The 15,645-nt window shown below is 39.3% G+C and overlaps 1 protein-coding gene across 1 annotated transcript in view; it reads right to left on the bottom strand.

The window, feature by feature from the left end:
- Positions 1 to 3,743: 3,743 nt before the first annotated feature.
- Positions 3,744 to 15,645, bottom strand: part of LOC135084165 (guanine nucleotide-binding protein G(I)/G(S)/G(T) subunit beta-1) — a 47,436-nt gene continuing 35,534 nt past the window's right edge. Inside the window, exons 7-9 of the mRNA XM_063978909.1 lie at positions 11,093 to 11,309; positions 7,296 to 8,393; positions 3,744 to 6,913 (exon numbers count right to left, since the gene is read on the bottom strand). Of these exons, the coding sequence (XP_063834979.1) occupies positions 8,287 to 8,393; positions 11,093 to 11,309 (324 nt within the window). The 3' untranslated portion in view covers positions 3,744 to 6,913; positions 7,296 to 8,286. The remainder of the gene's footprint in view (positions 6,914 to 7,295; positions 8,394 to 11,092; positions 11,310 to 15,645) is intronic.

The following is a 15,645-nucleotide window of genomic DNA, read 5'->3' on the forward strand; positions in this document are numbered from 1 at the left end:
AATAGCGTACATATTATTTTTCGGGTGTCCCCTATTTCGTGACACTACCGAATCAAGGATATTATGGATAACATTTTGATGCTTGGTTTTTAAATAATTATTTATGATAATTTAAATGTAAGTTATGAAACAAATAATGCATTTATTTAAGTTTCTCATGACCTAAATTCGGTATATGTTTCGTTCACTAGAAATTATATGACACGAGTTTGAAGTTCACATAAATGACCAATTTTAAGATAAATTAGCATAAGTACTACCAGTGCAATTTTGGTTTTAATTCGATTTGTTTTATTTATCTTTGTTTATTTGTGTAATATATGGGATAAATAATAGTTAATTGACACAATTTGACAAAAATCCATGAATTTTACTTGGGGAATTTGGAATAATCAATATCACGAAACAAGAAACCGTATTAATGTTACTTTTTTCCAAGTTCGTGATATATAAATGTATAGTGTTAGGTACTTTTATGATACATACCATCAAAGAAATCGACATATTTTTTATTTTTTTTTAATACTGACCTACCTACTACCTAGATAAAAAAATTATTAATTACTTACTTTTTTTATGAATCATTGGCGTATCTGGGGTTATTTTTAGGGGGGGCTACCCTCACTTGAAGCAGCTCCAGAGATGGGATTAGGGGGAAGGGGGGGCGCCAGCCGCCCCCCCCCCCCTTCCACATTTCTAATGGCTTGTATAAATATTTTCACATACTTATCGTCAGAAATAACAAATCAAAATTTCATGGGTACGAAGGGGGGGGGGGGCACCCCCCCCCCCACATTTCTAATGGTTATATAAATATTTTCACATATTGTTAGAATTAACAAATCAAAATTTTATACGTAGGTACGTACCTAGCTAGACTCATTATTTCTCATAAATATTTCAGGTAAGTAATATCGTCAATTTCACACAATTCATTTATTCTAAATGTATATTTTCGTTTTTAAATTTATTAAACCCTTAATCATTATTAAAATATCCTAACTCAATCCATAAAACCTTATCCCGAAATAGGGGACATGAGTTCACGAACTTAGAATCAGAGCAAAATTTTATCACGAAACAGGATCCAAACAAGAGGTCCACAGAACAATTAATATTAAAAAAAGTTCAAACTGTATAACTATAATTTATGTATTAACTTACTGTCAAAAGACCAAAGTTTAGCATACAAAAGCTTTCATACTGATATCATGCTTGGTTATTTTTAAATAAAATGTTAAAGTCGTAAGTGCCTTAATATACCGAAGTAGGGGGCACTTACCTTACGTAGTATTTGCACTTTCGGTTCAACTTAAAAAACTTTTTACTGCATTTTGACTAAATTAAGTATTTCTTACTTACTCTATCAATTTTAGATGCTGAAAAACCAATATTCACCAATACGAGACACGGGTAATTAAATTTCAATAATTAAAAATTAAATTTCGGTAACAGCCCTGGTAGCACAGTAGATTATATTAATATTTTGATTATATGATCTTTATAATTATTTTTTAGTACCATCCTGTATTAATTTTACCGATTGCATATTGTATATATTGTACATGTACCCACATTATTCACGTGCCAAAATATGAGAATGAAACACTTTCTCCTGAAGTCATTCCTCACTTCACACGTGACTTGGCAAGCTTTCATAACAAATAGCTCATATTTGTCGTTTGTATGGCTAATTTTTCACAACAAGTGGTATTGTTATTTATTAATTTCTTCACTGTGCTCTATCTTATGTGTAATGATGTGATGTTACCTCTACATAGTCCAGTCATAGTTAAAAAAGGGAAAACAAATCTCAAGTTCTCTAAGCCTAAACGCAGACCACCGACTTTTAAGTAGTTGGCCGATAGTTGGGTCGGGCTGTTAATCAGTATGGAGATGTAGGCATGTAAGTGCGCACATTACATCGATTCGGCCCAACTAAGTATAGGCCGACTAAAAGTCGGTGGTCTGCGCTTAGACTAAATCTTTTTTTCAGAAGTTGTTTTGGTGACTGCTTCACATGGAATAAGCTTCTTTGAATTTGTCATTCATTTACTTATAATGATGATTTATAGCAATGATTCCAAATGCTGCGTGACTCACAAAGCGAATGGGAATAAGCTTACAAATAAATTCACGGAAAACCCTAAAATGATCCAATTTGTCCTAAATAAATCAATAAGAAATATTATTATTTTGCGTCATCATTATTCAACTCCATGCCTACTAATTAATTCAGTCAGTGCATGAGGGATGGGAGCGGCCACGGGACGGGAGGGGGGTGATTTACGCCCGATTCCCATATTCAATCCTTGTCCAAATCCGGATTACAACTGTCAATTTGAATTCAGTTTTAGATTATATTTCCAAAATGTTCGATGCATTTACACTTTAATATTGTTTAAATAGTCTTATAAACAATATAAAAATGTAAAAACATCAAAAACCGCAGTTATTTTGGCCAAAAACATATTAAAATTTGACAGTTGACAATCCAAATCCGTATAATTTGGATTAGGATTGAATATAGAAATCCAGCATTAGTGACTGTAAACGTTAACGAGACTTCAGATTTGTATGCCCTTAGCCCTTTCACGTCTTGATATGTCAATGTCCATTGTCCACCCCTCCCGTGCCGTTTCCGTACCTTAGGCATTGACCGAGTTTAGCGCTAGATAGTTACAGCTTGCTATCGTCTCAAAGAACTTTTTTTATTTCAGACCAGACCACATAGGTACATAGGCAATAGTTTCTCGTAGTCGTAATACGCAGGCATTTTGGAACATTTCTTCTTAAAACAAACTTAGAAGTTCTTGCATTAGGGCATGGTCTCCATCACCAGACCTACGTAGACCTTTGATGTATTTTTAATACCCACCACAGCGATGTCGGCAATGTAAATTACGTCCAGGCATGCGTGGCGCGGAACGCATGCGCGGAGACGTCAATAATTCTGCGACGGTTTGCCAACAACGCGCGATCTGCCCGGTCCACGCCATGATTTATACAGAGTGAATTTTCAAGTGTACGTGGTTATGAAATATGTATCGATCGAAACTAAGAAATGATAGCAAAGATGCTAAAAACATCTGTAAAAACTCAAATTGGAACAGAAGAGAGAAAAATCATTTAGGTCTGGAGCCAGAAAATGAACCTTGATATTAGGATAAGAAACAGTCTGTCAATGTTTTACCTACATATTAGCAGTTTACAAAGCAATTTTTTTTTAATTTTGCTATATTAGATTTGACAAACTACTTCCTGAAAAAATCACCCTGTATAAGCTCCAATTAAAAGGCTCGCTATCGCTATCGCGAACTCCGTTCTAAATAAGAAAACGCTGAAGAAACGAAGAATATGCGATACTAAACTGATGGATCCATGATTTTCCAAAAATATTACTTTGTTACTTACAGATTCAAGAAATAAAATTTGATAAGCAGAGTAGAATGGAAATAAAATAAAGTTAGTGTGCTACTACCCTCGAAAACTACAGTTTAGTTTTTCGGACTCTACACGTCTTGAAAAAGTTCTAAACACTGTTTTAAAATAAATGTACGGTTTTAAATACAGAAAAGAATAAATCAAATTATATAAAATAATGAAATGATGCAGTTAATACCTTGCTCAAATCTGATACATAAAGTAATTTAATATTATATCTAAAAATGTGCTTACGCGACCTAACGATGTCTAAAGAAAGGGATATCACCATTAGACCTTTACTTAAAATAAAACGAACGTTTAAAATAAACAAATTTTAATTTATTGATATAATAACTAAAAAAAATATTTTACACAATACATTATCATTAGTTTTATAAGACTAAGAATAATTATTTTTAAACATATCAAAGACGTGGACTAGCAAATAAAAATAACTTATACAAATCCTTTTTCATTTTAAATACAAGTGTCAAAGGAATCTGATATACAGTTTAGGGATATTAGTTTAACTTCCTAAACGCTCGAGGAAACCTTCCTGACCGCTACTCAACTGGATCTCGCACGTCTGCATTCTAGACCTTACAGCTCCCACACTAGGTTCACTTTAGTACGTATCTCATTCAGAACCTCACCCATTTTCGGATGCTAAGGTACAGTTCCCTCCATATTTTAAGTAAAATACATTATAATATTACAGTTAAAGGTTAAAATATGGCAGTCCATTCCAATATAATATGATGTAAAAGTGAGAAAAATTGGTCTGAATAGAAAATAACCAAAGGAGCCATCGAACTATCCATTAAATATACATATTACCATAGTATGCTATATTATGTTATCGTACATCGATCGGAAAAGAAGCCGTTACAGTAGAAAACAATTGTTTTAAAAAAGTCTTATCCTATGAATAATTATTCTAGCTGACCGGGCAAACATTCTTGTCTCAATGTCCAAAGACTCAAAGCTGTACGGAGAATACCTTTGCTCGGTGCGCTTTCCCGCTCATAGTGACAGCGCGTTGGGCAAACAAAACGTCCATGATAGCGAAATATCCCTTACTTTAGACAAATAGATAGTGCGTGCGTATAAAAACGTATCCGTTACTAAAAACTATAGTACAACAAAATTCAAGACAGAAATACAAAACTTGTAACATACAAAATTCGTACAAAATGGCGGATCAAATGGTCTGATATGCCGTTGATTTTATAACATTCATCTTTTTGTCTTTAGTCTGAAAGCGTTCGCCATTATACGGCTTTTATTAACGGATGTGAATGAAAAATACAACTCAATATAACAACAAAATTAAGTCTGAATGTGACGTTATACATTACATCTATGCGTATAATTTGAGCACGATACATACTGTTATTATATAAAAACATGAAAGCATAGTATATCCGGACATACATTTAGCTCCCAATGTTGCCGTCTCATGCCGCGCCTGCCTTAATATAAACATCTACATATACCTATCTAAGACGAAGGCTTATAAAGAAAACACAACGCGCCTCGGCCGAAGGACAACCGATAGCGCCCTTCACTGCGAAAGTCAAAATTTGTGCTTAAACCCAGAATACTGCAACGAAGGTACTTACCGAAACTAATGTTACCATAAACGAAACATTGGCATCAATTTTGCGGATAGCAACACAGAATGTCGAAGTTACAAATGCCTATCTGTATCATTTAAATCCTTAAATACCTATGGCCTAGCTTAATCTAGTAAAAATGAACTTCGGGACTTCGCACTCGATGTATGAGTGTCCCGACAAACTAAACAATGGGTGAAAAGTGTATGAGAACTGAAAACACCCTCGGATGATCTCCATGCGAGACAAGTCCCGCTTTTTAAATCGTGAAATAAGTACCGTCTCGTGACAATGATTAGTTTGATTAGTAATATTAAATCGTGTTAATTAATAGTATTCATTTGTTGTGCACGCAGACGTTAGCACTGGTGTATAACATTATACGAACCTATACAAGTACATTCGAGCATACATACAAATGGAATCACGGAAATAGATTTCAAAATAGGATTTTTCTGACGTCTTATTTCATGCAACTCTTTTAGAATGTTCTGCAATCGCTCAAAACCATGAAGCGACATCCTCTCATACAGGAAGGAATGAAAGTCAGCAAGAATGCTGATGCAAGCGCAAAAAGCATAGTGCAGTTATAAATATTAGTACACTCTGGTGCAAGTACTTTTATATTTTGTGGCGACGAGTATTTTACAAGTAGTTAATATTGAATTCTAGAAAGGGATAGCAATTATTATCAGCTAGCTTTCGTTTGTAGGGCGCTATCTCTATTAGAATAGAGACAATGTCCTTCTACGTCGCATTAAGCAGATAACTGGCCATCTCTTCTAAATGTGTGCTGTGTATTTTTCTTTGAAGACTATTAAATTGTGAGAATTTTTCAGATGAAAATAGACTTGTTTTGGTCTGCATTTCGAAGTTTTTTGTACGATTCCTCCATTTAGGCCCTTCTTGCGAGTTGTGTTGTGACAGCATTTGCGACCAGATGTTTGTAATATTCACCAATGCACCGAAAGTTATTGTAGTCTTTAAAACCTAATTGCATGTCCACAAATAAAATTTAGTTAAAATGTAAAAGTTAGAAAACGTTATTCATAAGGACTGTATAATTACTTTTAATGATTAGTTACATGAAGTTTTTATATTAATGCGTTTTAAACGCTGTTTACGAGTTGAATATTGCACAATTGTGATATTTGATTTGCAATTTCATAGTGACATAGCGTTGTAAAAGATCGGGGTGTTTATTAATACAAAATTTGAGAGTAATAAAATCACTGTATTGAAAAATGTCAGAGTATAAACAACTAAGTTGTAACACCGGCATGGCCCGTGCGAGTCTCCCGGCCCCTCGCCGGTTTGTGCTGATAATAAATGCTGAAGTAGTCAGTGGCCGTTCGAATAGTATCGGCACAGGGCTAAAAATTTGTGCAAAACGCCAAATACAGTCAGATAGGATCGGGAAACCTCTACTTTGATCGAAGTTTGAATAAACAGTTGAATTTCACAACTGTTGTGGTTACTTTCACACGGCTCTGATTGAAAAAGGACAGCACATTAGTCAAATTCGATTTTGGAATACACACCACACGAGTTCTACAGTTTATGGAATGGCTCGCGTAGAGGTTTCGCGACGTAGCAAAGTAAATTGTAGAAATTAGAAATAATTACATTTCCATCAGAGATCTCACCAATCATCTCGCTCCTTACATTTATACGTGTGACTACACTAACATACAATAATTATTACATAATAAAATCATATAAATTAGCTTCGACCGTTAGAATTACAATTGTATATAAAGACGAACGAAATTTTTTCTCATTCAATAAATTACACATAGATACATTAATAATAGTATTTGGTTCTTGAATATAGATTTAGAACTTGCACGACTTGCATTGTGCGATGTCATCTGGAAAGAGGGAGAGGGCGCTTAGTCCATGTACTTATGCTACGCTATGTCTCTACAAGCTATCCAAATTACAAGGTATATACCAGGTTTTATTATGTTAACTTGGTTGTTGAATTTAATATTAAAATAAATCAATATAAAGAGGAAGGTATCATTGAAATTAGTTCCACAATTTTAGAAAAGGCGCTGTAGTAGATATAAATATTTTAAAAGTGACAGTTGCATTAGACGCAATAATTGTAAAAGCGTTTGCTTCTCGATTTGACAGACATTCAAAAGATAAATAATTGAATCTCATAAAATAATCTTCGTTATTTCTCCCGAGATCATTACAATTACAAAGTAAATCTAGGAAAAGAAAATAAGAAAAACATCAACTTACCAAGTCACAGAAACGAAATACAGCAGCGCAGACCCCTCGGTATAGGTATCGAGTGCTACTTGAACTAACCGTACCATATAATATATAATGTATGTATGTATTATGTATAATATGTGAACATTGAAACCAGACGCGCACACACACACACGCCGCACACTACTACATGCCACCGTAACATTAAATGCTTCAACTTTTGTTAGAAATTAACGTACTACTATATACCAGCGCGGCTGCCTTGCGAACGAATGCCAAGTCGAGAGACAATACTTTGGTCTTGAAGAAAAATAACAGAAATGTAACTTGCTACCTGACATGGGTACTTTATGGAACTTTGGTAATGCAAAATATGCTTTAGTTTGTTTGTATTAATAATAACTTTTGATTAGCAGTTGATATTGTCCTTTAGGATTTACTAGCATGATGGTGGGTGCTTTAAATTATGTTGATTCCATAATCATGACGTTTTAGGCAAGCAATACATCAACGTATATCGTTCAAGCCCAAAGATTTTTCAACAAAATGGCGCCCGTTCGCAAAATGGCCGCACCGTAAATAAATAAGCGGTCGCGTGGCCGACCCCGGGACATCGTGTCGTATTAAAAAACGTCGCATACTCAAAAACTGTCAGATCAGTATTCGAAAGCTTACGTAATCACAAGCGGCCGCGGCCGGTCGATGGAGTGATCGGATTGACCCGCGTGGCTTCGCATGGCGACTGCGAGCGGTCGCTATGCGCCGATGGCGACTACGATACGGTCGCCATCGGGGTGACCACACGATCGGGCCGGGAATTTAACACCAGTGATTTTATCACGTCCACTGCTGACAAGTCGACCGATAAAAGTCGTTCTAGATAAAAATGACCATAGAAGGTAGACTTTAATAGAATCACTGTCAAATTCCCGTGGGTCAGTGGTCCCCCCAAGCGGCGGTGTCCCCTCGCGCGGGGCCCGGGGGGGGCGGCGTGCGTGGGGGGGGCGGGTGGTGTTGTCTAGTTCCAGATGCGCAGGAAGGAGTCCCAGGACCCCGTGGCAACAGCCATCCCGTTCTCGGTGACGCCTAAGCAAGACACGCGGTTGTCGTGACCGGCGAGGATTCCTGCGGAAGGAGAGACAGTAAGTTAGACAGGATAATAGACGATAAAGTAGAGAGGGCAAGATTAGTTACAATATTAATATTTTCATAAATATACAAATTTGTTAAAGATTCAATAATCAATTCGGTCACATAAGGCCATAGTTGGACGTAAACCTCTTAAAGAACGGCAAATAACAATTTTCCGCTTATTTTATCTCCAGCTTTTACCAACTATCTTCTCGAAGTTGTCGGTCTGTCGATGTCGACGATTTACTTCTACCGGGACATTGGGTTCCGAAATTATCATCTTGTGAACCTTTCAACTGATATGGATATACCAAGTTGGCCAGGAATCTTACTAATACCACAGAATAATAATAAGTACTACGTACAGAAGTTTTACTTCGCGAAGGTATTTAAAAAAATGTATGCTCAATGTCATTAACAATATGGTGTAATTTAGCCTGTCTCAAGAGTCAAGCACCATTTTGTTGACAAACGTCAGTGATCGGCACTGCGCCGAAGCTATAGGGCTGACTTCGGTAAAATGATGTGACGTGAGGTGCCAAACTGCGGAAAATGGCGGAGGAAATACATGATTTAGCATGAATTATCATGAATCATATTAACTACTTATTTACCTCTCAGTGTCTTGAGGCAACTTAAAAAGTACATTCTGTGTTTTTATTATTATTTAGGCAGTTAAATGTTCGCTCGTATGTGAGGCCTTGTCGAATAGTTACCTGTAGGTGGGCCATCGTGCGTGTTTTGTTTTCGATGTAAACTCGCGGAGATGAACAGGCCTGCTAATACTGCCATAAGCTGTTTCTCGAAATTGTCACCATACTTTTTAATTCTTCAGCTACATATACCAGTTCACTCTTTCGCGTAGAATCCCAGACGCTGCAGTGGAATCTTGCAACCCTAGTTACGTGTCTAGCAGTTTAATGGGTACACCATACCCACTAAAATAACCTTGATGTCATCAGAAGGGCAAGGTTTTTTATCCACAATCCAGGGTTATTTTAGTGGGTATACCTCATCCACAGGATCAGCTGACATTATCGACATCTCGCAGCCGTATTCCGTAGTTATCGCGCCCTGCATTAGAGTAATGGTGACTTAAATCTTGGAGCAAAAGTAATATGCTAGAAAATGAAGCTGACAAAGGTGACTTTAGTTTCTTCCGCCACTTCTCAGCATCAGCCCATATGTTGGCCCGTCCTGCTTGTGTGAGCTACGTACCAGCGCGCTCGCTCTTCATGGAGTCCCACACGTTGCAGTTGAAGTCGTCGTAGCCGGCGAGCAGCAGGCGGCCGGACTTGCTGAAGGCGACGGAGGTGATGCCACAGATGATGTTGTCGTGCGAATACATGGCCAGCTCCTGGTCTGTGAGCTACGTACCAGCGCGCTCGCTTTTCATAGTCCCAGATGTTGCAGGTGAAGTCTTGCAGCCCTAGTGATGTGTGAGCTACGTACCAGCGCGCTCGCTCTTCATGGAGTCCCAGGCATTGCAGGTGAAGTCTAGGGTCTTGCAGCCCTAGTGATGTGTCCTGCTAGTGTGAGCTACGTACCAGCGCGCTAGTGATGTGTCCTGCTAGTGTGAGCTACGTACCAGCGCGCTAGTGATGTGTCCTGCTAGTGTGAGCTACGTACCAGCGCGCTAGTGATGTGTCCTGCTAGTGTGAGCTACGTACCAGCGCGCTAGTGATGTGTCCTGCTAGTGTGAGCTACGTACCAGCGCGCTCGCTTTAAAGAGACCCAGGCATTGCAGGTGAGTCTTGCAGCCCTAGTTATGTGTCGTACAATAGCATTAACGTCGGTAGCTACATAATAGTGCGCTCGCGCTTGAGTCCAAGACGTTGCATGCAGAATTTCGCAGCCCTAATGATGTGTCCTGCAGTCGTATGAGCTACCTACCAGCGCGCTCGCTCTTTATAGAGACCCAGGCATTGCAGGTGAATTCTTGGAGCCCTAATGATGTGTGAGCTACGTACCAGCGCGCTCGCTCTTCATGGAGTCCCACACGTTGCAGTTGAAGTCGTCGTAGCCGGCGAGCAGCAGGCGGCCGGACTTGCTGAAGGCGACGGAGGTGATGCCACAGATGATGTTGTCGTGCGAATACATGGCCAGCTCCTGGTCTGTGAGCTACGTACCAGCGCGCTAGTGATGTGTCCTGCTAGTGTGAGCTACGTACCAGCGCGCTCGCTCTTCATGGAGTCCCACACGTTGCAGTTGAAGTCGTCGTAGCCGGCGAGCAGCAGGCGGCCGGACTTGCTGAAGGCGACGGAGGTGATGCCACAGATGATGTTGTCGTGCGAGTACATGGCCAGCTCCTGGTCTGTGAGCTACGTACCAGCGCGCTAGTGATGTGTCCTGCTAGTGTGAGCTACGTACCAGCGCGCTCGCTCTTCATGGAGTCCCACACGTTGCAGTTGAAGTCGTCGTAGCCGGCGAGCAGCAGGCGGCCGGACTTGCTGAAGGCGACGGAGGTGATGCCACAGATGATGTTGTCGTGCGAATACATGGCCAGCTCCTGGTCTGTGAGCTACCTGCCTTCGCGCTCGCTCTTCATAGAGACCCAGGTATTGCAGGTCAAGTCTTGCAGCCCTAGTGATGTATCCTGCCGTGTGTGAGCTACGTACCAGCGCGCTCGCTCTTTATAGACCCAGGCATTGCAGGTCAAGTCTTGGAGCCCTAGTGATGTGTGAGGTACGTACCAGCACGCTCGCTCTTCATGGAATCCCACACGTTGCAGTTGAAGTCGTCGTAGCCGGCGAGCAGCAGGCGGCCGGACTTGCTGAAGGCGACGGAGGTGATGCCACAGATGATGTTGTCGTGCGAATACATGGCCAGCTCCTGGTCGGCGCGGATGTCGAACATGCGGCACGTGGCGTCGTCGGAGCCGGTCGCAAACGCGAAGCCGGACGGGAAGAACTGTGGGAATAAACCAAATAATGCGTAAATAACAAATTCATAATAATTGACAAGCAAGTAATCGAGCTGCAGAAAGACAGCGCGTGCAGCGGTTACAGTACCAGCGGCTTTCCGCTGGCTACTTCAGAACCTTCATTGTATACAGGGTGGAAACGATAAGTGATCTCATTCGATTATTTCTAAACTATACAAGATGTCGAAAAACTGGTTACTAATCCTGAAAGTGCTTCACAAGCTCTATCCAATGGTACCAATATTAGGTTACAGAATTAACTGGATCTATCCGAAAATTGTATGTTTTCAGCCTCCATACTAAATGTATGCCAGCCAAACGATAATAGAAGTATTAATTTTTTTTATTAAATAATAATTTTAATAAACACAAAATGACCTCGTAAATTGCATTCTTATTTAAAATTATTCTTGGAAAATATTGGTTTTAATCTTTACTTGCTATAATATTAACAAGACATGAGTGCCATGACTAGAGATGGGTAAGTGCTAATAATCCGATTAATAGCAATTGGCTAATAACGGATTAAAAGCAGTTATTAGCCATTAATAGCCAATAATAGCCGATTTCAGATGGTAACCCTGCTATTAATGTTATACTAATGATTAAACATATCCCTTCATAGTTTACAAATTTAGCACTTGAAATTTGGAAGGGACGTAGCTTAGGTACCGTAGAGGTGCATTAAGAAAGGAATACCCGAAATTCCCACGGGCACGGGAATTAGCCGGAAAATCCTTTTGTATGAAAAATCTAAACCATGTAAGATAGACGCTTGAAATTTGGCATGCAGGTACCTTAGTAAACTCAAAGCTTAGTTACAAGAGAATATTGCAAACTTCCCACGGGAACGGGAGTTAGCGGAAAAAAACATTTGTATGAAAAAATCTAAACCACGTAAGATAGACGCTTGGAATTTGGCATGCAGGTACCTTAGTAAACTCAAAGCTTAATTATAAGAGGATATTGCAAAATTCCCACGAGAACGGGAGTTAGCGGGAAAAAACAGTTGTATGAAAAAATCTAAACCACGTAAGATAGACGCTTGAAATTTGGCATGCAGGTACCTTAGTAAACTCAAAGCTTAGTTACAAGAGGATATTGCAAAATTCCCACGAGAACGGGAGTTAGCGGGAAAAAACATTTGTATGAAAAAATCTAAACCACGTTAAAAGGAGAAACTGACTGACTTAGTGACATATCAACGCACAGCCTAAACGGCTAAACGTATGCACTTGAAATTTGGAAGGGACGTAGCTTAGGTACCGTAAAGGTGCACTAAGAAAGGAATTCCCGAAATTCCCACGGGAACGGGAATTAGCGGGAAATCCTTTGGTATGAAAAATCTAAACCGCTTAAGTTAGACGCTTGAAATTTGGCATGTAGGTACCTTAGTAAACTGAAAGCTTAGGTACAACAAGGAATTCCCGAAATTCGCACGGCAGCGGGAATTATCGGGAAAATCCTTTTGTATGAAAAATCTAAACCGCTTAAGTTAGACGCTTGAAATTTGGCATGCAGGTACCTTAGTAAACTTAAAGCTTAGTTACAAGAGGATATTGCAAAATTCCCACGAGAACGGGAGTTAGCGGGAAAAAACATTTGTATGAAAAAATCTAAACCACGTTAAAAGGAGAAACTGACTGACTTAGTGACATATCAAAGCACAGCCTAAACGGCTAAACGTATGCACTTGAAATTTGGAAGGGACGTAGCTTAGGTACCGTAAAGGTGCACTAAGAAAGGAATTCCCGAAATTCCCACGGGAACGGGAATTAGCGGGAAATCCTTTGGTATGAAAAATCTAAACCGCTTAAGTTAGACGCTTGAAATTTGGCATGTAGGTACCTTAGTAAACTGAAAGCTTAGGTACAACAAGGAATTCCCGAAATTCCCACGGCAGCGGGAATTATCGGGAAAATCCTTTTGTATGAAAAATCTAAACCGTTTAAGTTAGACGCTTGAAATTTGGCATGCAGGTACCTTAGTAAACTTAAAGCTTAGTTACAACAGGATATTGCAAAATTCCCACGGGAACGGGAGTTAGCGGTAAAAAACATTTGTATGAAAAAATCTAAACCGCGTAAGATAGATGAAGGGGGTAAAACGGGATCCTCGCGTACGAAGTCGCGGGCGGCCGCTAGTACATTGTGAGTCTTGAGAAAGTGCACATATGATTTTTCATACAAAAGGAGTTTCCCGCTAATTCCCGTTCCCGTGGTAATTTCGCGAATTCCTTGTTGTAACTAAGCTTTAAGTTTACTAAGGTACCTACATGGCAAATTTGAAGCGTCTAACTTAAGCGGTATACTTTTTTCATACAAAAGGATTTTCCAGCTAATTCCCGTTACCGTTGGAATTTCGGATATTCCTTGTTGTAACTAAGCTTTAAGTTTACTAATGTACCTACATGCCAAATTTCAAGCGTCTGACTTAAGCGGTTTAGATTTTTCATACAAAAGGATTTTCCCGCTAATTCCCATTCCCGTGGGAATTTCGGGAATTCCTTGTTGTAACTAAGCTTTAAGTTTACTAATGTACCTACATGCCAAATTTCAAGCGTCTGACGTAAGTGGTTTAGATTTTTCATACAAAAGGATTTTCCCGCTAATTCCCGTTCCCTTGGGAATTTCGGTAATTCCTTTCTTAGTGCACCTCTACGGTATTTAAGCTACGTCCCTTCCAAATTTCAAGTGCTTACGTTTAGCCGTTTAGGCTGTGCGTTGATCTGTCACTAAGCCAGTCAGTTTCTCCTTTTATACAGGGTGTTAGGTAAATGGGTATATGAGCCGAGACTAGCCCATGTTAACATACTCATATAAATACTATAGTGGTGTCAGAAAGTGGATATCGTAATATTTAATAAAAAATATTTTCCCATATAAAACTAAATAAATTATTATTATTTAAATTTTTGGACAGCCCTACGATCGCGCAACTCCCTCCTAGGTCAAACGTGGTCAAACGGTATTTCATTCACAAATTTTGACGCGAGTCGGCACCGCCCACTTTTATTATTACTTTTGAACCAATTCTTCACTTACCTCTTTTTATTGACTCTGCAAGCAATCCAAGGTATTCAGGGGGTAACACTTCACTCTAATTCGAAAACGAATCGCAACACATCTATCACATCCATCCACTCACTTAATTCACCTTCCCACGCTTTCAAGTGACCGGGTAGGTTCTTGTAGTGAAATCCTATTTTCAAGAACGGGATCTCCGGGTCTCCCTTCGGTGGTATGGTGGTGTCGATTCACCCACCCGCGAAAACATTTACAAGGCATCGTGGAACAGAAGGTCTCCCGGAAATAAATCGTTCATCACACTAAAGAAGACACAAAGTCCTATTGCACCAACACCACTCAACACACATCACCATAATTTCACTGTATTACTTAGCTATTTGAATATCTAATTATCCAGAACGTCAACAACAAAACATCGCAACGAACGCAAATTATTTACTGACAAAATAATGTAAACAAATAAACATGGCCGCATGGCGCGGTGCAACTAGTGCGGGGTCATTATTTTTTCCATAAAATCGGTAATCGATATTGATATTACAAAAAATCGATTAAAATATCAAATTGTTTGAAAACCATCTGAGTAATCAATAGGAATGTCTTAAAATCAATTATCGATTAATTGATAGATCCTACCTACCTGAAATCGCTCATACTATCGATGGGTCTAAATTAGTTTAACGATACCATTGCATTGATAGAAGACATTGAAAAAAAACAACACAGTTTTATTTGGTAAATTAAGAAAACCGTAATCTGCCATGCTTTTGGAAATGTTTTAGCTAAATTTGCGATAAACGCTGTTATTTTTCTTAGAAAATATGATATTTTATTAACGATAGTATGAGTGATTGGGTGGCCTTTCGATAGGCTATTGATAGACAATCGGCAAGACTACTGTACTGACCAACTGGATTGTAATTACGGCACCTCGACCTTCATTAGTCAATCATGAAATGAAAACTTAACCCCAACCACATGTCGTCTCCATTCGTTCGTTCGTTCGTTTCAGCCAAACGACGTCCACTGCTGGACAAAGGCCTCCTCCAAGGTTTTCCACAATGCACGGTCCTGCGCTGCCCGCATCCAGGCTCTTCCTGCGACCTTTACGAGATCGTCGGTCCACCTAGTAGGAGGCCTGCCCACGCTACGTCTTCCAGCCCGTGGTCGCCACTCGAGAAGTCGTCTCCATTAATGATTGGAAATGAATTAATGGCACCTAAATTGATTATTTGTAGAAAAAAAATCCTTCAACGATTTATTATTGAGCACGTGAAAAATCTTAATCGATTTT

This window comes from Ostrinia nubilalis, chromosome 25 (genome assembly GCF_963855985.1).
Source record: "Ostrinia nubilalis chromosome 25, ilOstNubi1.1, whole genome shotgun sequence".
NCBI classification, from domain to species: domain Eukaryota; kingdom Metazoa; phylum Arthropoda; class Insecta; order Lepidoptera; family Crambidae; genus Ostrinia; species Ostrinia nubilalis.